The sequence below is a fragment of the Sturnus vulgaris genome, chromosome 9 (assembly GCF_052056855.1).
Source record: "Sturnus vulgaris isolate bStuVul1 chromosome 9, bStuVul1.hap1, whole genome shotgun sequence".
Taxonomy (NCBI): Eukaryota; Metazoa; Chordata; class Aves; order Passeriformes; family Sturnidae; genus Sturnus; species Sturnus vulgaris.
The window spans coordinates 11500587-11522781 of NC_142251.1; the positions used below are offsets into that span (position 1 = coordinate 11500587).

Below are 22195 nucleotides of genomic sequence, written 5' to 3' on the forward strand. Positions count from 1 at the left end.
GGTAACAAACAACAGCAGGGCAGGTGATGGATGGAAGCTTGGGACAGGAGCTCCTCCAGGAGGGTCAGTGCAGAGCCCAGGTGACCCTTGAAGCAAGTGAAGATCACCCCTCCAGCACACATTCGAGCAGGCTGGTCAAACACAGCTGGCACTTTGCCAGATAGGCGAAGTTACCTGATGGCTTAGCACAGTGCTGAGAGGTGCCAGCTGGCCAGAGCGGGAAGGGTGTGGAGTTGCACAGCTCCACAGGACCCAGGTGGAGGAGCAGGGCCATCCCTTTAAAGAGCAGCCAGCTGAGGGGCAGCTGCAGGAACAATTTTCAAGCATTCAAGAGGCAGCTGTGCATAGGAAGGACATAGTCTGTTCTCCATATCCCTATGGGGACAAGACCAAGTCTTAAATTGTGTGCATGGGAAAATATCCTAGTTGGATCCTAAGAAAACCATCTCCATGGCATGGTGAGACCTGGGACTTATCGGGGAATGCTAGGACATTCCTGGAGATTATCAGAAGACCTCAATGGGAACAGGATTCTGAGGAGTGCCCACCACAGCAGCAGATCACTGGGCCCCCACATGCTGTTCCCCAGTGCTGTCAGCAGGGCAGAGCTGGGTCTCCACCAACACTCCTCTGGACCCGGCTGTTGCATGATCTTTATTGTCCATAAGGCAGAGCTGACACCTTTGAAGGGCCACTGCAGAGCTGGAGGCTGTGCACAGCCAACACTGTCTCTTTGCACCTACCAGGGTGGCCCCATCCCATGCCAGCAGTGCTGCTTGCAACCCCTGCACTGCTTCAGGCCCAGAGCATGCTGAGAGCTGCAGGGTGGGCAGCTGCTGTGTTGCTGTTTCGTCCTCTCTCCCCAAAGCTTGAGCATTTGTGTCCGTGGGCTTAGGCAGTACACTGGCTCCTGAGGGAGGCCCTCTCCCGTCTGCTCTGCTGCCAGCACCCCGCTGCTGCTTGTCCTTGGGGGCCATCCCAGCGTGTCCCCAGCAGCGTGGGGCTGTTAGTGGCTGGTACCATGCCAGGGCAGGATGGCACAGTCCTGCTGCAGAGAAGGAGTTCTTGGAAAGGGTCACTGCCATTTGGCTGCTTGGCCCTGGAGCGGGACGAGCAGCCCCTTGTCCGCACAGCACTGTTCCAGCAGGCTGGGGCCAGCGTTGCGCCTCTGAGCGGTGCCAGCGCAGCCTCACGCCTCCTCGGCGGTGGCATCAATCCCCGCGTAGGTGAAGTTCTCGAACAGGGCCATGTTCACGTAGGCCTGTGGGGGAACCCCAGTTAGGAGCCAGTTGTGAGCATGTCGACATCCACCTCCCAGCACCACTAGCATGCTCACAGGCACTGTGCCCCGTTGTCTCCCCGCACCCAAAAAGTGATGGTAGGGTAACCCCCACACGTGGTTCTGCTGCTGGCTGTCCGGTCCTTGGGCCCAAGGGATGCTCCAGCATGTGTAAAAGCCCCGTGCCTCGTGGGCATCCCTCCCCCTGAGCCGCTACCACTCACTTTCCTGGCCTCCAGCATGCGGATGAGCTGCATGGAGATCTGGGCGAAGGGAGGGCGCTCGTAGGGGCGGTCGCGCCAGCACTGCCGCATCAGCTCGTACCTGGGGGCGGAGAGTCATGGGCGGTTCAGTGCGCACGGGGGGAGAGGGGACAGAAAAGCTCTTTGTGGGAGATAGGGGAAACAAGAGGGAAATTAAAGCCCAGGAAAAGTGTTTGAGTGCGGGACTCCAGTCCATCCCTCAGCCACAATGCAGAGGCAACCAGGCAGAAGCTACTGAACGCTGGTGCTTGCCCTGTGGGGCAGTGGCGTTACGTGGGTGTCACCATCAGCCGAGGCTCGGTCCACTTACACCTCGTCGTCGCAGTTGCGCGGCTTCTCCATGCGGTATCCCTGGGGAAGCTTCTCATAGAGCTCGGCACACGTCATCCCGCAGTACGGTGTGCCCCCTAAAGCCAAAGACACACAGAGGCTGAGGAGGTGACAGTCCCTAGGGTGTTCCCCCCAGGGCTCCAGGATAACCAGACCTACGGGGACCTGAGTGAAGGAAGGTAGGGGACAGAGAAGAGCCTTACCCAAACTGACAATCTCCCAGAGCAGGACACCGAATGACCACCTGAAAGAGGAGGAGCTGAGGCTGTGACAGAGCGCCCAGCTGTGTCCCGCTGATGGGCACAGGGCAAAGCCCAGGGTGGAACAGGCAGCCAGGTCTTGGGTTGAGCCAGCAGCTCCTCAGGGAGATGCACCAGCACCACTTCCCACTCTTGCACCACCCAGAGCAATCACATTTCCCTCTCTGACTGTGCCAGAGAGGGGTGGAGGCAGCCAGCCCCAGCCCAGTGCCCCCACCTGCAGCACTTACACATCACTCTTGGTGGTGTATACACTGTAGTTGAGGGACTCAATGGCCATCCAGCGAACTGGCAAACGGCCCTAGGGAAAGAAAGAGCCACCATCAGGGCTGGGGGGGTGCCCCCTGGGTGGAAGACAGCTGTGATGCAGCCAGTCCTGCCATGGTGGGTTGGACACACTGATGGTGGGCATCCTGCCCACCACATTGATGCAGGCCCTGTGGAGATATTTCACTCCTGGCTCACCATTGTCTTCTTCACATAGACCTCCTCCCCTCTGGAGAGGCCAAAGTCAGCAATTTTGGAGGCCAAGTTTTCTCCCACCAGAATGTTTCTTGCTGCCAGGTCCCTGTGAATGAACTGAAAGGGAAGAGCAGTTAGCAGGAGCTACATGCTCCCTCCTACTGGTCCCAGGGACCTCATGCCTCAATGGGGAACTCCAGGCCTCAGGGAAAGGGTGGTCTGAGGGGATATACCTGCTTCTCACTCAGGTACTGCATCCCCTTGGCCACGTCTGAAGCAAACTGGAGGAGCTGCTGGGATGTGAGAGTGGAGGCAGTGCCATGCTCCTTAGCAAAGGCTGGGTCTGTCTCCAAGACTCGGCTTTTGCGGAGGAAGTCGAGGAGGTTTCCATATGGAGCATACTCAATGGCAATGTACAGGTAGCCTGGGGGACAGGAGGAGGTTGGGCTACTGGGACTTTCCCCAGCAAAAAGGAATAGACAGCTGGGCAGAGGTGGTGGGGCCAGGATAGAATGGGACAGCCCTCACCCTTGTTCTCACAGGCACCCAGCAAGTTGATGATGTTGGGGTGATGGCCTAGTTTGCACAGCACCTCCAGCTCCCCAGCAAAGTCCCGATGGTCATTCTCTGAAGCAAACTCTGGAAGCAAAGAAGGGATGAACACCTCAGGCCTACAACAAGGCCTTTCCTCTGCTTCTCTGCAAATGATTCCTGACACTCCCCAGCACAAGCATGGCCCAGGACACAGCTGCAGCACTCAACCCACCCTGCCTGTTTCCCTCAGCACTCACCTTTCAGCATCTTGATGGCTGCATTCATTTTCAGGCCGTCTTTTTTGATCATGGCCCTGATTACCTGCCCGAAGTTGCCCTCCCCAATCATGTCCTCAAACTTGATGTCTTCCCACTCCAGGATGGGGTAGCTGAGGGGCTCAGGCTGCGGCTTGGGCCGGCGTGTCAGGGTCAGGGTTCCCGAGTTGAACTGCAGGATGGTCTCTTCCCCCTGGCAGATGGAAGTGGGTGAGGTTAGAGGCACCAGGCACCTCTCTGCCCATGTGGCAGTCCCAGCGGGACAGGAGTCATGGGCAAGGGCGAGCTCCGCACCCTCTCCGTGTGGAAGTGAGGTCTGGCTGCATCCGGACTGGAGGCTATGGAACGTGACCTGGATCGGGCTGGGACGTGGGGAGCAGGGGACACGGTCCTGGTGGGGCAGGCGGCACTCACCGAGCCAGACTGGTACGTAAAGGTGCGGCGCCGGTGGAAAAAATTCTTCTTGATGAGGAAAAGTGCCAGGAGAGCAAAGAGGATGGTGAAGCAAGTGACGGACACAGAGCCAACAATGGCCAAGAGCAGCTGCTGGTCTGTTCCTGCCTGCTCAGTGCTCTGGCTGCCCAGGCTGGGCGGCACGCTCAGCACTCCTGCCAAAAGGAGGGACGGAGGGTTGTGGTCCATGGTCAAGCCCTGGCTGGCCTGCACTAGTGGCCAACCACCATGACAGCAGCCCTCTCCCAGCACCCAGGCCCCCAGTGAAGATACCATAACCACATCTTGAGTTTCTGGTGCCACAGTGGCACAGATGGGAAAGTGTCACAGCCCAGTTCCTGACACTGAACCACTGGTTTCTGGACCTCCAGCCAGCTTCGGGTCAAGCCACAATCTGCTGGCTCTGCTCTGCTCCCTTATCCCTTTGATTCACATCCCCCTCTGTCCAAGGCAGAGCCACTCTGTAGCTGCCATGCTGTCATCATGCCACCCCTGCCCCTGTAGGACTAGGAGGAACAGGCTTTCTTAAGACACCAAGAGTTTTGGTCTTGGGCTGCCGCTTCAGAGCCACGCTCAGAGGTTACCACAAGCACCCCAATCATTCTTTGATTATCCAGAATCTGAGTCCAAGCGGCAGCAGAGCTGTGAGCCCCCTGCCTGCTGGGACACCCCTCTCACCATCCCCGAAGGTCTTGGCTTTCACGGGCTGGCTCCATTCCCCTGGAACATGGGAGTTGGCACGGACACGAAACTGGTAACTGGTGCTGGCGTTGAGGCCTCCAACGATTTTGGTGGTCTCGGCACCGCTGTCGGTGTCAATCCACTGGGGCTCACTGGTGCCCCCCACCTGCTGCAGCTCCACGATGTACTTGGTGATGCCCCCGTTGGGGTACTCGGGCACCTGCCAGGAGAGCCTGACAGCGGTGTCGGACACAGGCTCTGCCGAGAGCAACTGCGGCGAGGAGGGCCCTGGGACCAAGAGAGGAGAGTGTCAGTCCCAGAACGGGACTCCTCGTGCTGCAGGGCTCAGTGCTACTGTTAGCATTAGACCCTGTGGATGGCAATGACAACCAGAGTGAGGTCAGCTTTGAGGGACCTTCAGGGACCCCTGGCCCCTGCTTGGAAGAGGTAGAGGTGCTTTCCATGTACCACAGTGAAGTAGGACTGTACCCCCACATATTCCAACCACACAGACCATCTGAGGTCTAGATGCCTGTGTATTGACTAGCTCTTGTGACATTTTATTTCTTCAGACCTCCCTCATATACTGTGCTCCCACCACCTCCTCTGAGCTCTCTCCTGTCTGCCCACATCCCTAACCCCAAATTCCCAAATCATACAAAGCTTTTACAAGCAGAGAGCAGAGGAAACCTCTCATCCCTCAAGCCTAATGCCTATCAGTCTTCTCAATGTGTACCATACAGTGCCAAGCCTCCCCAAAGGCCTTGTGAATGCCTTTCCCCTTGGTTGCCAGAAAGATTGGTCAGGCTCGTGCTCCATCTGCCCATAGTCTTCTACCTACTTCAGGGGCTGTGTGTGTGTGTGCCCATAGGTGAGACTACAGGACTCCCCAGGCCCTAGTGACTACCCAGCAAAATTACCTGGCAGCAGGGTTAAAACATACCAAAGGGAAATATCTTTTCATGCAGAGTATAATTATATCGAGAAACTTGTTGCTACAGGGTACTGTAAAGGCTGCAAGTATAGACAGGTCCATCAGGATTTGGGCAAGGGTGCAGAGAACAGATCTGTTTGTGAGTATCACTCATGATGGCCTGAATGTCATGTTCAGCTTAGGATGCTTCTCAGCTCCTTGGTGCTGGAGACTGCAGGGTCTAGTGAGGAAAGGAGGGCCCATTTTCCCCAAACAGCTATTCATGTTCTACCAGAGATGGCATAAGGAGCAGCCAGACCTGGGGATGGTTGCTGTTACAATTATAACTGATTTATCGCTTTAATTCCCTGTTATAGTTCCCTGCATTCTGCTGGACCCACCTTTGCTGTTGATCATGACCTTGTAGGGGTCAGAGGGGGGCCCCAGGCTGGTGCAGTGGTACACCAGCACCTCCAGCCTGTACTCCTTGTTAAACTCCAAGTCCCCAATGCGGGCAGAGTGCACAGAGATGGATGTGATATTTTTCTCTGAGACCAACCGCCTTGCAGAGTCAAAGAGGTGGACAATGAACCCATGTGCTGGCTCATGGTTGCTTGGCAACTTCCAATTGACATGAAGCATGTTTTTCTCTTCTATGGACCAGCCTTCAATCACAGGCTTGACTGTGGGCTCTGCAAACAAAAAGACAGCAAAACCTCATAGCGCATCAGCTGTGAGACTTTTCAGGCTCTGTGCTGTGCAGGGTCAGGGTCAGGGTCAGGGAGATGGAGGCTCACCGAGGCAGTCAGTAACCATGATGGCTTCAGGACCCTTGCTGCCCTCCCCACCAGCCCCTGGCCGGCTCAGCTGCACCTTGACAATGTAGGCGGTCACTGGCCGGAGGTTCATGAGTGTGATGTTCTCGCTGTTGTCCACTGTTGGCCAAGAGGACATGTCAAAACCATGCCTATCATCCACAGTCTACCCTGCCACTGGCATATTCCTCAGCATCATCATGAGGGGCCTGCTATGGAGACATCTGCCCACTCCAGATCTCACCCTCCCACACAGGATCTATCTGTGTCCCCCAGCCATGCAGACACATACCCACAATAGATGACCACGCTGAATTGTCATCCTTGGGCTTGTAGAAGAGCTTGATGGAGGTGATGGGTCCATCACCAGAGAAGCTGTCCACAGGTGACACCACGAGCTGGCGACTCTGCTTGGCCAACAGCCGGGGGGCACTCAAGGGCACTGGTGGCACTTGGGGGAAGAAGGGAATAACACTGGTGGGAGCAACAAGGAGCAGAGTGTGGATACACCTGCCACCTCTTGGCTCCTTCCAGCTTTATCAGGAAAGTCTTTTATAATCACCCAAACCTGTCTGCTGGCACTGCAGCCCACGATGGGAGGCACCCAGTCTGGCACAGGAGTGGTATTGCCACACCATGCTGGCAGCCTCCCCCAGCAACCCTATCGTGTCCTGCTCATGCCACCATGCTTTCCTCACCTCGGATATTGACCTTGACTTTCCGGCTGTCCTGGCCCCCAGTGGTGGAGACCCGGCACTCCCAGAGCCCCGTGTCTGCCTTTGTCAGGTGCCGCACCTCAAACTCGCAGGTGATCTGCTTTGGCTCAATGATGGTTTTGATGACCTGTGGCACAGAGGGTGCTGTCAGCCCCTCCACTCAGCCCCTGGCTCAGCCCCTCATCAGTCTGACACTGCCCAGCAGTCCCAGTACTCTTGAGGGAACTGTCAACATGGAGATGGTGGTGGGGCAAGGGTACAGGGCAGTACCTTGAGCACAGTGCCGTCAGCCTTGCGCAGCTCCACGCTGTCCCTGGTGGGCAGTGGGTTGCCAATGGCCACGCAGCTGATGATGGGCTCTGAGCCCAGGTTGAACTCCAGCTCTGAGGCCAGTTGGATGATCTGGGGGAACCGGTCTGGTACACAGAATCAACATTAGGTCTGGCCCTGCTCCTCCCCAGGCACAAGAAAGTCTGGCACCTTTTGTTGGACCTAGATATGGCCAGACTGTGGTGCCAAGGGATACTGTGGTCCCCTGTGTGCCCTGATCCCTCCCCCACATACTGGGCTCAGCAACCCTCTCAGCACAGATAATGCTGGGATGCCAGACCAGATGTTGCCCTTGCAATGTCCTGGTTTCCGCAGACTTGGAGGCTATTTCTGCAGGCAAGGGGTCCTGCCGAACCAGTTGAGGGTGGGGGATGGAAATCCGCCATAGCCCTGTGCCAGTCTCACCTGATTTCTCACAGTGCTGCCCATGCCAGCCTGCAGGGCAGACACAGCCACTGAAGCGGTTACAGCTGCCTCCGTTTTGGCAGGTGCACTTCAGGGCACAGTCAGGGCCATAGAATCCTGAGGGACAGGCTGTGGGAAGAGGAGAGCTCGCTGCTACCCCTGGCCATGGCACAGGACCACAGAGGCAGCAAGCAGCTGATGCAGGCAGCAGTACTGCTCAGCCTGTGCCGACCCTCAGATGCAGAGAGGTCTGCAGAGGTGCTGCTGGAGAGCAGCCAGACCCTGAAGGAAGCTCAGGGTGGATGGGAGAGCTGATGAACACCCATGTCCCTGTACCTTGGTCACAGCGGGAGCCACTCCAGCCCGAGGCGCAGGAGCAGCCGTAGGGATCGAGCAGACAGAAGCTCAGCCCCCGGCAGCCCTGGGCTCTCTGGCACGTCTCCTGGCAGTTGCGGCCAAACTGGCCTTCCTGGCAGGCTGGAAAAACAAGCATAGTCTGCCCTCACTCACCATTCGTCCATGCACTTACTGCTTGTGCATGGCACAGAACTGGCTGGGGTGCCCCAAGCCCTGTATCACCACCTCGAGGAGACATGGGACCCATGTGAGTGGTCCAGTCCTGGCCCAGGAACAGAGTGCACTGAGGGTAGGGAGGCACTGGGGATGAACACAGCATTTCTAGACAGAGTGTTCAGGTCTAGAGGTGCAAGAGAGTCCCCACAGATGCCCTGGGCAGAGCACCCATTGCTGGGCAGGTGGAACCCACCTCTCTCACAGCGGGTGCCCATGAACCCTGGAGGGCAGATGCATTCACCAACGTGGTCGTGGCAGATGCCGCCGTTCAGACAGTCGGGACAGTCCTTCTCACAGGACGGTCCCCATTTCTTTGCAGGGCAGGCTGCAGAGAGAGCAGAGGGAGCCAGAGTGCCATGTGCCACAGGGCAGGGTATGGCTGTCCTCAGTCCCCAGGCAGCCAGGGCAGCTCACCTCTCACAATGAGGCGGTAGAAGGCACTCCACAGAGGGCTGTCCCCCATGAATGTTGCACTGTAGACACCGTTTTCGCTGACACTGACATTGGGGAGTGTCAGGACGACGTGGTCATCCTGCACCTCACCCCGGTCCGTGGTCTGGTAGTAAGTGCCTGCAAGGGGACAGAGGGTTATCTGTGACCTCCCATGCCCCCAGGACCAGCACCAGGCACCGGCTGGGAGCAGCTCCAGCCCTGTGTCTGCTCCTGGAACTACTTGCCGTTTCTTTTCCACATGACATCTGTCTCCTTCCTCTTGAGGATCCTGGCAGAGAAGGTGGCCGCCTCAGCAACATTCACAGACTGTGTGGCCTTCACTGGAAAGAGGTGGGCTGCAGAGGAGGAGGAGGCACATGTTGCACAGCAGTCACCCCGAGGGCACTCACACCTGAGGGCAGTGCTAACACCCTCAGACCAGTCACACCAGGACATACCCTGGCACAGCCTAGCACCCACCTCATGTTTCTGCTGGAATGTCATGACACATCTCCCTGTCTGCTCCATGTTAGACCCAGGACCCCCCAAGCCTAGACCCAGGACCCCCCAAGCCTCTGCAGGGACAGGGCGCCCTTCCTAGTTCCTTCAGCCCCTTCAGGCAGACACCAAGGAATGGGATTTGGCACCCTGCCCTCTGACTAGCCCCCCATCTGCACAGGATGCAGCAGTCTGGGGAGATGACATCTGGAAGAAGTGTGCATGGTGCACTCTGCCTGGTGGTGAGGTGTGGAATGCTGCAGGCAGGGAAAGAAGGGCAGATGAGGGGAATTAAGTGTGCAGAGGGCTGCACTCCAGCCCCCAGGACCAGCATGGTCATGACTGTTTTCCTGATTCCCCAGGTGCTGGGGCTTGCAGCAGCAATGAACTCCCGGAGTATTAATATGAGTCAGCCAGACCCCAGTAAACAGGGCTATAAATACCTTAAGGCCTGAGAAACCAAGCCCTGGGTGTGCCAGGACAGACACAAAGGAGGACACAGGCGGCTGCTGGCTTTTGGAGCCTGGCAGTTCTCCAGCATGCACACACTAAAAGAAGCCACGCCAAGTTGGAGCTAAAACATATCCAGCCCTGTGTCCTGCCCCTCTGAGGCCAAGGACCAGGAGGAAGCAGCACATGTCGCAGACGCCCAGAGAAGGGCACGGCAGGTCACACTTGGCAGTAATTTCCCAGAATCTCCTCCCCACCTAACCCTCTAGTTGGAATCTTTCTTTCATGGACTTTGAAGCCCCCAGTGGTGGCCTCACAGATATGGCACTCACTCTGTTTCACTCCACCTCACTCCCTGGAGTGACAATTCCCTGGAGACGCCCAAACACAAAGCTTTGCATTTGCGCACACCGATTTATCTGTTACCCCATCACTGCCCTCCCAGACTGCATCTCTCCCATCTCTCTGTCACTCCATAGTGCATTCATCATCTCCCCAGGCAGCTCGAGGACAGCAGCCAGCATGGCTGTTTGTTCAGCTCTTTGCACCCACAGTTGGTGACACAGGTCCGTGTAAAGACCTTGTGCCATGCCAGTGAGAACTCCCTCATGTGACAAGGATTGCTCCTATTCCTACTCTCCATTCTTTTAGTCAGTTATTTACCCATGCAAAGATCTCTCCTGCCACCCTCTGGGTGCAAAGTTTCTCTCAAAGAACCTTTGAAAGGGAGTTTTCCCAGTTTTCCCCAGGAATCTGAGCAGACAGTATCAATTTGGTCTTCCACAGCAGCCTCACTGCTGCCGCCCCAGAGACCCTACACTGCAAATTCAGCTGCCTCTTTCTCAGGGACCACACAACCACATATTCTGCTCTTTATTGCAGTTTCTGCTAATTTGCCAGGTTCTGACTTGAGTTTTCAGGCCTATAATTCCCTATCCAGAAGTTTTAGGAAATTCTGGTTTCTCAAGGGCAGCAACACAGCCTTGCTCACTGCACTCAGCCTAGCAATGTCGTGTTGCTCCTTTCTGCTATTCATCACCTGTCTTCTGCTATCAACAGTGGCATTTTAGACCCCCAGCAAATTTTCCCAACTTTTCTGTTGTGCACACAGATACAAAAATTGCAAAAATGTTGGTTTTCTGTAGTTGTTTTTCTGAGTGTCTTTCTGGATAGTGTAAAAGATAGTTTACTGAAAGATTTAAACACTTTTGAAATTGCTTCTCAGTATCTCTTTGGTTTGCTTTACTTTGTTTTTTAGCAATGCTTCCAAAATTTATCAAACTTCCTAAGTTCTTCTCCATGCATGACCTTTTGGGAGCTGCCAGCTTTTCTCTAAGAGCATTCCCCACCCACTGTTTCATTGCCCTGGCCTGCTCTCAGGCTAAACAGGAGAGATGACACACACCAAGCCCCTTCAGTGGGTTCTGTATCCAGCCCTCCTGCAAATATGTACATTTTTTGCTTACTAATTCCTTTTTTTTTTAACTTCTCCTCTGAACAGAGCAATAGCATGTTCTTTGGAATAAGTGAAAGAGACACCTTTTTGGCACTTGTGACTCCCACAGGAGCTTGCACCCAGGCACTGACCAGCTCCTCCAAAACATTATTTTAGCCTGGCTAAGTGGACCCAGGAGTCGGGGCTAACTGAGAACCACCATGGGAAACACTGCCCCAAGGATGGAGCCCCAGAGCCATCACCTCCATCCATGATTTATAAACAAGGACATCTGAGGATGCAGAAATCCCTTTGTGCTCCTCACCCCCCACTGCTGGTCGTGCCTCTCACACTGTCTCCATTGCCTCTCTTCCATTCCTCAGTGCTTGCTCAGATCATCCAGCTCTGTTTCCAATAGGACCACTGTCATTTTACAGCTTGAGCCTCTTTACAAGGACAAAAGCTGAGCTCTGCTCCCTGGGGGATGCTTGGGCCCCACCAGCAGCCTTTGTGCCCCAGCTTGGAGACACTCGATCTCCTTGCTGAAGCTGTGTCTTAACACAGACAGGGAAACTTGTATCTCCTCCTCTTATTCTCAGCAAAAGCTAGACTTTCTAAAAAAGAGCTAGAAAGCATCCTGAGGCAAACATCACAGAAAATTTCAGTCCTAACAGTTTTGCAAAGTCTCAAGCACAGGGAGGGGAGGTCTGGGGGGCAGTGTGGGAGAGTGTTGCCCCACATGGTGTCCCTGCTGCTGGTCAGCCCAGGGAGGCCCTTCTGATTCTTATGGCCCAAAATAGGAGTGGGAGACAAGCCCAGCACTTTTCTTGGCTACAGTGAAGTCTGGCAGTGCCTCTCAGCAAGCCCCACTGCTGGAACAGTGACGTGCTGCCCTGGGATGGTGTTTGTCCAGCATCTGGGGAGGTTGCCAAACATCTGCCCCAGCACTACCTCCTCCCCTTGAGCCTTGGTGGGGGCTTGGGCTGGCACAGGTCCGAAGGGCTGCCCCCTGCTCTGGTTAATGATTTCCAGACTCCACAACCTCCTCCAAGGGCACTCAACTTCCTCTTGGACCTTGCCCTTCTCCCAGGCACCATTACAAATTTAGATGGCTCTTCCATGGGGCTCAGCCATACTCCTCCAGCTGAACATCCCTTCCATCTCCACCCCACCGGTGCTGTTGGACCCCAAACCTAGCTTATGGGTCACTACTGTCCCCCCACGACCCTGGCTGGTGCTGGGATTGTGAAGCACAGGGCAGGCAGGTCCCCTGTGCACCTGACTGGCAGGCGGGGGCCTCCTGCTGTCCCCAAAAGCCACTCACCATTGTGGCTGTTGTGCACATAGACCACCTGGGCCTGCTCGGTTGGGGTGCGCCCCAGGCAGTAGAGGATCCCCACCAGGTCGGCCTTGGAGAAGCCCCTGGCCTGGACTTGGTTGCTGCGGTTGCGGTAGTTCTGGAAGCCCATTTTGGGGTGCGTCATCACGATCTTGTTCTCCCGCTCGATCTGCAGGTAGCTCACGTCGCGCTCCCCCATGACACAGGAGAGGAAGAAGTCGGAGTGGGACAGGCTCTGCACGTTGGCAATCAGGGTGATGTCCAGGATGGCCCCTGGGGTGAGGGAGCACAAGAGTGCGTCACAGCTGGGCAAGAGCATGGCCACACCAGCCCTGCCTTAGGGCCAGATGCTGTCACCTAGATGTCTACCCCTTTCCGGGACATTTTTGCCACCCCCAGCCCAGAAGGCACAGCTGGGGCAAAGCAAGGTGCGTGGCAGATGCATTGGGATGCCACAGTGTGCATCTCTGCTCTGCTTTTGGAGACCCCAGCTGGATCAGCTTCCCAGCATGAGCCAAGCATGCATCAGAATGGGGGTCTTGGGGAGCCTTTCCTTCCCTGTCAGAGAGAGGGAGCCAGGGGCCTCTGAGGGCTCCAAATGGCTGATCACAAAGGGATATTTCCTCCCTCCCAACCCTGCTCCGATGGCGCCAATGAGCTTCCACAGCTGCCTCATCCCACCAAACCACCCTGAGGCAGGGGCTGCTCACTTGGGCCAGATGAAAAGGAGCAATTTACCTGCCAGATGTGGGAAGAGAAGTAGAAGATACACGTGGAGTCCCATATCCTTGGAGCTTGTTCCAAAGCTGGCAGAGGTCAGAAAATCCCCAGCATTTCCTGGCTGTGGGGGGTCAGAGCTGGAGGTTGTGGCTGCCTAGGAGCTCCATGAGAGCGGCAGCTCAGGACAGCCGCTCCCTGCCCGTGTTCCCCATCTCTTCTCCATGCTGTTGCTTGACTTGCAGGGCGGCTGGGACCACCTCCTGTGGTGCATAGCCTGGGCACGGACAAAGAGATGCCCCTGTTTCTGCTGGCTCAGTGGCCAGCCGGCTGCTCAGGAATAGGGCGTGCTGGCCAAGGGGCCACTGAGGTCCCCTGCCTGGTGGCAGCTCTTCCAGGGAAAGGCACCCGCCCACCCCTGCAGGGCTAGGGCTGCGTGCTCAGGGCTCCCTGAGCCATGCTGAGCCCCTAGCCCAGGCAGGAGGTGTCCTGACCCTGCTTTTCGTCCGAGGTTCGGAGTGCCTCATGCCCCAGCCCGCCCGGGCAGCGGCATCTCCATCCCTTCGGTGCAGCCCCGTGGCTGATGGCTGTGGGAAGGGCTCTCTGGAGCAGGGAAAGGAAGGGGGCCAAGGGGCCGTGGCTGGCGGCGGCGGCGGAGCCAAATCCTGTTTCCCATGCGGCGTTTCCTGCTCTCCACCCATTGTTTGGAGACAGCCCTGACTCCAGGAGCCGTCGGGAGCAGCCCTGCACAGGCTGTCCCCCAGGGAGCGGCGTGCGGCGAGGCTGAGGCCGCACACACCTCGGGACACCGCGGGCCTGCCTCCGCCACGAGCCAGGGTGCGAGGCATGGCCCATCTGGGGTGCAAGGCATGGCCCACCTGGGCTCCAGTGTATGGCCCACCCGGGCTCTGGGGCATGGCCCACCTGGGCTCCGGGTTGTGCCCGGCCCTGACTCATCCTGCAGCAGCCCAGCGTGGGGACACTGCCCAGGTTGAAAGGGGTTGAGTGGGAGCACAGGAAGAGCTGCCCAGCTCACATGGGAAGGTGGACACTGCCTGGGAAGAAAACCCTCTGTGTTGTGGTAAACATGTCTAGGGGGAAGTGGAAGCAGCAGAAAGCTCCTGGCTTTCCCTGAGCACTTTCCCATGCACAGTGCTGGCATGGGCACAGCATGGCATGGCCTTGCTACAACCCAGAGTGTCTCATACCCGGCATGGAGGCTGTGCAAGCTGCCAGCAGGCTCCAGGATCTTTGCTTGGCAAACAAAAAGCATTCTCCAGGAAATCACCACAAGCTTCACGCACCAAACCTCACACTGCTTCACAAATCTAACTGTTCCCATGTGAAAGCCAGGGCTGCCAGGGAGTGAGTCTCATGTTTTGATGTGTCCTAAGCCCATGCTGTATCCGGCCAAAAATCTAAAGCACACATGGAGAGGAAAGGGAAATCCATTCATCGCTTCCGACTATTTACAGAGTGCTCTGGGGCCTCGCAGTGCCCATGGCATGCAGAGGGAGGGATGGCAGTGAGCACCCACAGTGCAGCTGCCTGGCCACCTCATGGCAGGAGGGGTGGGGAGGATCTGGAAAAGCTGGACACCAGGCACAGCTGCCCTCATTTGCCTGGAAAATGAAGCTGGCTGTAGAGGCCAGTCAGGCTCTGTGTGCTTACATGCACAACTCATTCTTGTGATTCCTTGGCGGCTGTGGGGGAGCGCATTACACAGACCCCAGGTTACAGTGCACTCTGTGAAATGTCCTCTTTCAGAATTTTTGCGGAATGGGAGCCATATGGGGTCATTCTCTGCACCAGGCCATACCCAGGAGATCTCAGGGATCCATTGAGGAATCTGACCCAACGTGATTTGTTCACTTGTGTTTTTTTCTTGGAGCACCTGGGTAAGAGCTGTGCTGTCTATCTGTGCAGATTCTTTTGGCTGGAGGTAGGGTAGGAAACCTTTCTGGGGGGGTTTTGTGGGGATGCCCAGCCAGGACCTTACAGCTCCAGTTTATCTGTCTCCAGAGAAGGCACCAGAGACATAGGCACAGCTGAGTACAGCCAAAGGACCTCTCCACACTTGCTCTCCTGCAACATGGAAATCTCCAGTTGCCCAATCCACAGGACACTACAAGCACCTGAATATCTACTGAGTTCACGGACCTCAGCTTTTTTGCTGAATCACAACAGACTAAAAAAAACAAAAAACCAACGACTGACAAAAATATCACTTTTTGTTATCATTTGCACATTCTAATGCACAGCACCACATTCCAGAAACCATAATGCACAGATACATTTCCTGATAGGAAATGCAACCGCCCTACAGATCCATCAATGGACAGGGCTGCCTCAGCAACATTTTCTAGCCCTGCTTCTCTGGATGCTTGTTTTGTTTCACCTGCTCAGTGGGTCCTGGGGAGACTCCACAAGACTGGGTTAAGGACTGATCCCACCAGGCATAGGAACATCCTGGAAGCAAGGTAGTTGAGCATCCCCAGCCCACCTGGGCAGCTGGGAAGCAGAAGCTGCCTGCTGCATTGGCATCCAGCACATGCCCACAGGATGAAGGACAGGCTGCTGGGAGGCCTTTTCCCTGAGGAAAGGGTAGGACATGAGGCTGTGGAGGAGCCCTTTGGCAGCTGGGGGAAGAGGGGCTGTCCTGTCCACGTTACAGACAGCTCCAAAGTGCCCTTGCTGGCAATCAGCTTCCTGTTGTTTGAGCAGGCATGGGACTAGGGAATGGGGAGCAGAGAAGACAGCCAGGGGCTCCCTCTTGCTACAGAGGCGAAGCCAGGAGCAAGTGCAGCCAGCAGTTTCCCTGCCTGGCCTGTGGCTCTGCCAGCCTTGCCCACTTACCCACCTCATCACCTGTAAGCTCAGGAGCAGGTGTGGTATGCCAGAAAACACCCATGAGATGCTGCTCTGACATGATTTCTCAGACTTTCACTGACCCCACGGCAGGGCTGGCAGGGAGAACTGCTGTTAAGTGGCAGGTCCGCATGGGGGTGCTGAAAGCGATGGGGCACCCCCGTCCTCTGGGACTCGCACAGACAGATGCTGCTCACTGAGCTGCTGCTGCTGGGCCCAGAGACCTGCCAGTTTGCTGCATGCTTTAAACACCTTTCTGCTGAAATCCCAGCAAGACCTTTATTTTCCTGTAGGATGCTTTCCTGCTGCCTCAGTCCCAGCTTCCCCAGCCAGGGCTGGCTGTGTGTCCCTATCCCAGGCGTGTGGACCAACACCTGGCCCAGGCTCAGTCTGCTCTCCTGCAGATGCCGCAGAGGTGCCCCCTCCTCCCTCTGGCAGCCCCACGGCACCTCTCGGTGTCCTGCTGCCACTCGGGCAGCCCCAGGCACCCCACAGCCAGCAGGCAGTCCGGGGCAGCGAACACGGGCGGCCACACGGGTGGGAGGTGATGGGGCGCGGCTGTTAATGTGTAACTGGCACCGCCACCTTTCACCAGCCCGGGAGGAGCGGGGACGGGCGGCAGCGGGGCCGGGCGGCAGCCGGGCCGGGCCGGGTTCCGGGCGCTGCTGGCTGCGGGACCGGCTGTGGGGACTCGGTGCGGTCTGAGCCGTGCGGCCGCGGCCACACCTCGCCCGGCACGGCCGGCTCTGCCGGTTCCCAGCTTTCCCCGAGACTTGTTTTTCTGGCCGGAAGTTTCCTGGAGCTAAATGGCTCCTATCTGCCTGCTCTGCTGGGTCTGCAGCCTCCTCTGCGTCTGGTCAGTGGTCATGGGACACCCCTGCGGCCTTGATCACCAGGTATGGGGGCCGTGAGGGCTGCGGTGCGGGCAGGGCTGGGGTGGGCAGGGCCCCTTCTCCTGGTCCTGCCAGCACAGCTGGGGTGCCCAGGGGCAGCAGGGCCTGGCAGGCAGCTCCTGCTCTGCCCTGCTCGAGAGAAGATGAGCGATGAAAATCCATGGGAGCCAGCAGAGTTAATTGCAAGATGTGCTGTGCCAGTGGCCACCAGCCATAGGGGTGGTTCGCCCATGACCAAAGCCTGGCTGTCCTGCTCCCAGCCTTGGGCTGAACATGTCATGTTGTCCAGTCTGTTCACCAGAGCATGGCCTGGCAAAGCGTTTTCTGATCCATGGCATTTCTGACTGTGGGGGTCTCTTGGCTGCAGGTGTAACACAGCTGCCCATAAAGGGTGCATGGCAAGCAGCCATGAGACACATCCCTGAGGAGGTCCCAACCCCTCACTCCCTTCCCCAGTGCATGGTGATACAGTGACTGGAGTCAGGGTGATGGCAAGCATGAGGCCAGGATCCCTGAGCGCCCAGCAAGGAGCAGGAAACACAACTAACCCACTGGGACAAGCACTGCAGCTGGCAGCTTGGCTGATCAGGCAGGAGCTGAGAGAATGAAGGAAAGTGGCTGTCATGGGCCACTGACCTTTCAACTGAGGTCTCAGTTATTCCACCCAAAGGTGGAATAACTGAGAGCTCAGTGGAACTGTTTTCCAAAGCCTCCCTGAGCCCAGCTGTGATTGATCTGAAAACAGGACCCCTGTGGCCCAATTATAACCCAGTCCTCAGCACCCAGGTTTTTAAAGGCATATCTATTCCTGTACCAAGCAGGAATAGCAAGGTCTGATAGGAGATTTAGGTGGACAGGAGAATGAAAGGAGAGGTGAAAGAAATGGAAAGCCCAGCTAGCTGGAATGTCACCAGACGCAGAAACCCGGGACTATGGACCACAGCAAACTTAAAGCATAGCATCTATGCTTGCAAGGTCCAAACGCAGCACTTAGCAGGAGCTTGTGCCTGCACAAACCAAACTTAAATTGCTGACCTGCTCTCTGGCAGCTTCAGTTTGGACATTTGACACTCTCCTACTGAAAGTCCAGGCAAGAGCAACCCATGTGGGGGACTGCTCCCCAAAACTATCTGAGTTGGAGCACCCTGTTTACTGGTAAAAAAAATAAATAAATCCATCCATGTGGGTTGACTGATCCTTCTATCCTGCTCTGCTGATCTTTTGGGACAGTGAATGATCCTTGGTCTGTTTTATTTCCTAATACTGACACAGCCAGCCAGCAGTAAGCCACAGCTACTCACCATGTATCCTCAGGAATGTGGGATAGATTGGTGCATTGGTGCACTATCCTGCACAGCCCCAGGGAGCTGCTTCTGGCACGGGTGACTGGTACAGGTGCCTAAAGCTCTGCAGCCTGGTCAACTTCCTGCCTGCCCTTGCAACAGGCAGGGCTCGCCTGCTTCCCTGCTCCAGCTGGGAGGATGCCCCTGTGTCATACAAGAGCTCCCTGGGGGCTGGAGGTGGGGAGCCACGGGAGGAAAAGGAAGTCCCTCTGCAAACTGACCCTCTATGACAACTCCCCTGTACGGAAGGACAGGGGGGTGACAACCTGCTGCCTTTGCACTCACCCATTTGGGTTTTTCCCTCAGCCCTGCATGCTCTCCTTTACTGTTTCAGTCAGCTGCTCTCAGTCCTGGCCTGTCCTGCTCATCTTTCTCCATTTATCCAGGCCCACTGCAATCTGTCAGGTCATGTGTTTTTTAAACGTGTGTATGTTTTTGCTTTTTTAAAACTCTGCAAGGGTGATTAAGACATTTGACCCCTTGGAGAGTCTCTCTCATGACTCCCCATCGTGGATAGTCCATCTCAGACAGTAGCTCTTTTCCCAGGGATGGGCCGACTGCAGTGGAAAGAGCCTTCAGCATGTTCCAAATTCCCTTCCAAGAAACATCACCAGTTTGGACCTCTCCTTCAACTCCTTGATCATACCCCATCACAGGACTCTCTTGAAGCATTTCCCTTCCCTGCACTCTCTCAACCTCTCCAGCAATGCCAAGCTCACCCTGAGCCCAGCAGTCTTCTCCAACCTCGGGGCGCTGCGTCTGCTGGACCTGAGCAGCTGTGGCATCACCTACATCCACATGGACACTTTCAAAGGCCTGGGAAAATTGCACACACTGCTTCTAAGAAACAACAGCTTGCAAGAGCTTGATGTCCCTTTCCTTTTGCCACTGAAGGCTCTTTTCCACCTGGACCTGCGGCACAACACGCTGGTCTCTGTGGACACTTGGAGCCTGCAGCTGATGGAGACAATCCCACGGGTCCATCTGGAAGGGAACCCCTGGGTGTGTGACTGCAGTGTGCGCCCTCTGCAGCAGTGGCTGCAGCGCAGGCGAGGTGAGCCAAAGGCATGGGTGCCAGGGGATGTGTCGGGCAGGTGGGACCCCGAGCGTAGGAGTCCTGCTTGATCCACCCCTGGGCAAGGTCTGAGATGGCTCTGTTCTACTTTGTTGCGGGACAGACAACCAAAAGGTGATGTGTCTGTTCCTTGCTTGCAGTTACACAGATTACCAAGGATTTCTAAGAATGTCAGCAATTTGGCCACTCTTCTGGGAAATGGGTTGCACGTACACTTGGGCCCCTAAATCCTTCTTTATGTGTCTTTGTGGATAGACCACATTTTCATTGTTGAGGGCTTGGCAGCTCCCTCTCTGGAGCCAGGTCAGGTTCCAACCATCTGAGCTCAGCTCTGAGTAAGAGCAGTGGGGTTTCTGTGGGTATCCATGAATTTGTCTGTATCCAGTTTAAAGGAGCTGCTAATCAGAGTGACACACAGTTCCGTGGTCAGGGGATTTTTCCCTTTGGTTGTTCCCTACAATATGCTGAGGGTCAGCAAGTCTGTAAGGCAGAGCCAGGAGCACCTTGCAGCGCATCCCATCAACCCAGGAGCAAGCGGGAATCGTCTTCTCTAAACTGGAGAGGGGATGGGCACAGACCCCCATCCCACCTTAGCCCATTTGTCTCCCAGCTGTGCAGGTGACCTGCATGTTGCCCCCAGGGCTGAGGGGCCAGGAGATTGCAGCTCTGGATTCTCAGGACCTGGGCTGCCAGATTAAGCAGCGGTTTGCTCGTGAGGTCAACACAACACAGCAGATGACAGTGGCTGAGAACAACAGTAAGTTGTGCAGATGCAGAGGTGTCCATAAGGTCTAGCGCCTTCCTTCCTCTGTCTGGATGGGGCTGCAGGTGGAGACCCCCTGCTCTGCCCCACAGTTCCAGAGGCTCAGGCTGCTGGGCCATGCTGGTGCAGTGGCTTGGTGGGAGGGTGGTCAACACTTGGAGGTGTTTGCTTGCTTTGGGACAGGAAAGTTAACAGGTGCCACGAAGCTACCTGTTGGAGCACAGACTCCACAGTGATGGGCAGCAGTACCAGCCAGCTGTCAGGCAGTTTTGCCCTCAGTGTTCACACCCCGTCGGTAGCTGGGTCTTGGTGAAGAGCATCTGTGCTGCTACTAATGAAAGTGATCTAGTGCTGGCTGTACGCTGCAGGCGGGCACAGGGTTGGAGAATGGGGAGTAGTGGGTTTGCCACAGGCTGACCATGTGCATTTCCTGTGTCACAGCCACTGCACTGCCTGCTGGGAAGGGGGGAAGAAGCTGGCCATACCTGGTGGGATTCATAGTGACAGCAATTGGCATCTCCATCCTGATTGCACTGGCTGCCAAGTGCAAGCTTGTCCAGAAGAACTTCGCCAGCTACCGCCACCGGCCACTGCCCGAAATCAGCTCCATTGGAGGCAGCCCCATGGAGGATACCAGCAGCTGGGACAGGAGCTCCATACCTGATGCTGCCGACCTGCAAGCTGAGGATGATGATGGCTTCATCGAAGACAACTACATCCAGCCCAGTGAGCAGCTGCCAACAAAAGAGGAGCAGGAGTTGCATCGCTCCATCTGAGCTTACAGCTTACAACTCAGCTACCACTGCTGTGGCCTCTTGCTGTCTCCCTAGCTCCACCCCTTTCCCACCTGCCCTGGGCGTTGGGCCATACATGTTTGGGGCAGGAGGAAAGGAGCAAAGAGGAGGGGAGACAGGGATGGGCTAGGAATGGTGATGGAGGCTGAAGGCAGTCGGTCCCAGAGTGTCCCAGCATGACACCAGTAGGCTGCACTGTCACAGGGACACCAAACCAGCTGCTGCTTTCCCAGCCTTACCTGGTTGCTGGGGATCAAGGAGGTAGTGCCTGTTGTGCCCAGGAAGCTGGGTGCAGTGGGAAGAGGAGCCTGTCCTCGTGCTGCCACAGGGTCTTGCGCACTGGCCTCACTGCCCTGTGGCGCCAGACCCAGCCCTGCTCTGTCCCTCAATGCGTTGTCACTCTGAGGTGTGATTAAAGCGTGATTTAGCCCTGCCTCTGCCTGCACTGGTTTGTTGGGACTCTCCCAGTGGCAGTGCTGGGAGGAGACCCCCAGCCCTACAGCTGGGGTGCGGCTTTTTTTGCATGTGCTTTCAAGGACCATAAATACATTCCTCTAACTGTGGCAATGAGAGACCACATCTGTAGTACGAGTGCTCTTGTCCAAAAAAATATTTCACCTTCTGTGGTGCAGGCAGCCCTGCTGCATCATCACAGGGTTTCTGTGCATATCTCTCCAGCCACGGCCCATCTTTCTTTTCTCTCTTTCCTCTCCAGGAAGACAAGCTAAAAGACACCTTTCCCTTGTCAGCTCTGTAGAGCTGAGCAAACTCATCAGTGCTGCCAGTTGCAGTGCCAGGCACACACGCTGGGGCAAGATGACCCTCTCCTCCAGCACCTATTACAGAATTCCACGTGTCTATTTAACTGTGGAATTGTATGAATGCAATAATTTTGACATTCCTGTCATCTTTGTGGTACAATGAACAGCACATGAGACACAGGTAACTGCAAGTTATTTCTGCTGGAGTCGGTTGTGCCTTCATGGGTTACACTGGAGTTAAAAGCAGGGAGCAGCAGTGGCATTCACCTTTGGTAAGTGATTCATAAGGCTAGTACCAACTGGTTGAAAAGATTTCCCTGGGCACAGCCCAGTCATTATCATCCCTGATAGCTCAGGAGTCTCTTCATCGTGCTCCAGAGCATGAGGTATCAACACAGGACATCATTTCTCAAAGCTCTGCCACACAGCTAATTCCCCCATGTCCTTCAAATCTCAATTTCACTGCTAACTGCCTTTCTATTAATCCACTCATTAAAGCATTTACAGTGTATAAAAAACATAAATAATACCTCAGAGA

At 55.9% G+C, this 22195-nt stretch overlaps 2 protein-coding genes across 3 annotated transcripts; one reads left to right on the forward strand and one right to left on the reverse strand.

Annotated features, from left to right (window-relative positions):
* Nucleotides 1–633: 633 nt before the first annotated feature.
* On the reverse strand, nt 634–20723 carry TIE1 (tyrosine kinase with immunoglobulin like and EGF like domains 1). 2 transcript variants are annotated; one of them, XM_014872140.2, is made up of 24 exons: nt 20588–20723; nt 13182–13437; nt 12429–12716; nt 8967–9077; nt 8704–8859; nt 8483–8614; nt 8053–8193; nt 7717–7845; nt 7252–7397; nt 6964–7108; nt 6558–6716; nt 6248–6385; nt 5852–6142; nt 4535–4825; nt 3818–4011; nt 3386–3596; nt 3123–3233; nt 2828–3018; nt 2598–2711; nt 2363–2433; nt 2076–2116; nt 1853–1949; nt 1504–1603; nt 634–1261 (listed from the first exon to the last, which is right to left on the reverse strand). In XM_014872140.2, exons 2-24 carry the CDS (start codon nt 13225–13227, stop codon nt 1190–1192), a joined length of 3375 nt encoding a protein of 1124 aa, XP_014727626.1. In that variant the 5' UTR covers nt 13228–13437; nt 20588–20723; the 3' UTR covers nt 634–1189. The 2 variants fall into 2 exon arrangements, with proteins under 2 accessions (XP_014727626.1, XP_014727625.1); XM_014872139.2 differs by having other exon boundaries at nt 3698–4011.
* On the forward strand, nt 16612–21329 carry C9H1orf210 (chromosome 9 C1orf210 homolog). The gene is made up of 4 exons (XM_014872147.2): nt 16612–16924; nt 18811–19318; nt 19950–20096; nt 20544–21329. Exons 1-4 carry the CDS (start codon nt 16835–16837, stop codon nt 20876–20878), a joined length of 1080 nt encoding a protein of 359 aa, XP_014727633.1. The 5' UTR covers nt 16612–16834; the 3' UTR covers nt 20879–21329.
* Nucleotides 21330–22195: the final 866 nt, after the last annotated feature.

Excerpts from the sequence above, each read along its gene's own strand:
- TIE1 (XM_014872139.2), bottom strand. The coding sequence starts at position 13,227 with ATGGGACTCCACGTGTATCTTCTACTTCTCTTCCCACATCTGGCAG. Across the intron at positions 7,398-7,716 it reads GCAGCACTGTGAGAAATCAG|ACCGGTTCCCCCAGATCATC; the intron begins GTGAGACTGGCA and ends TCTGTGTACCAG. Across the intron at positions 3,019-3,122 it reads GGGTGCCTGTGAGAACAAGG|GCTACCTGTACATTGCCATT; the intron begins GTGAGGGCTGTC and ends CCTGTCCCCCAG.
- C9H1orf210 (XM_014872147.2), top strand. The coding sequence starts at position 16,835 with ATGGCTCCTATCTGCCTGCTCTGCTGGGTCTGCAGCCTCCTCTGCGTC. Across the intron at positions 19,319-19,949 it reads GTGGCTGCAGCGCAGGCGAG|CTGTGCAGGTGACCTGCATG; the intron begins GTGAGCCAAAGG and ends TTTGTCTCCCAG. Across the intron at positions 20,097-20,543 it reads GACAGTGGCTGAGAACAACA|CCACTGCACTGCCTGCTGGG; the intron begins GTAAGTTGTGCA and ends CCTGTGTCACAG.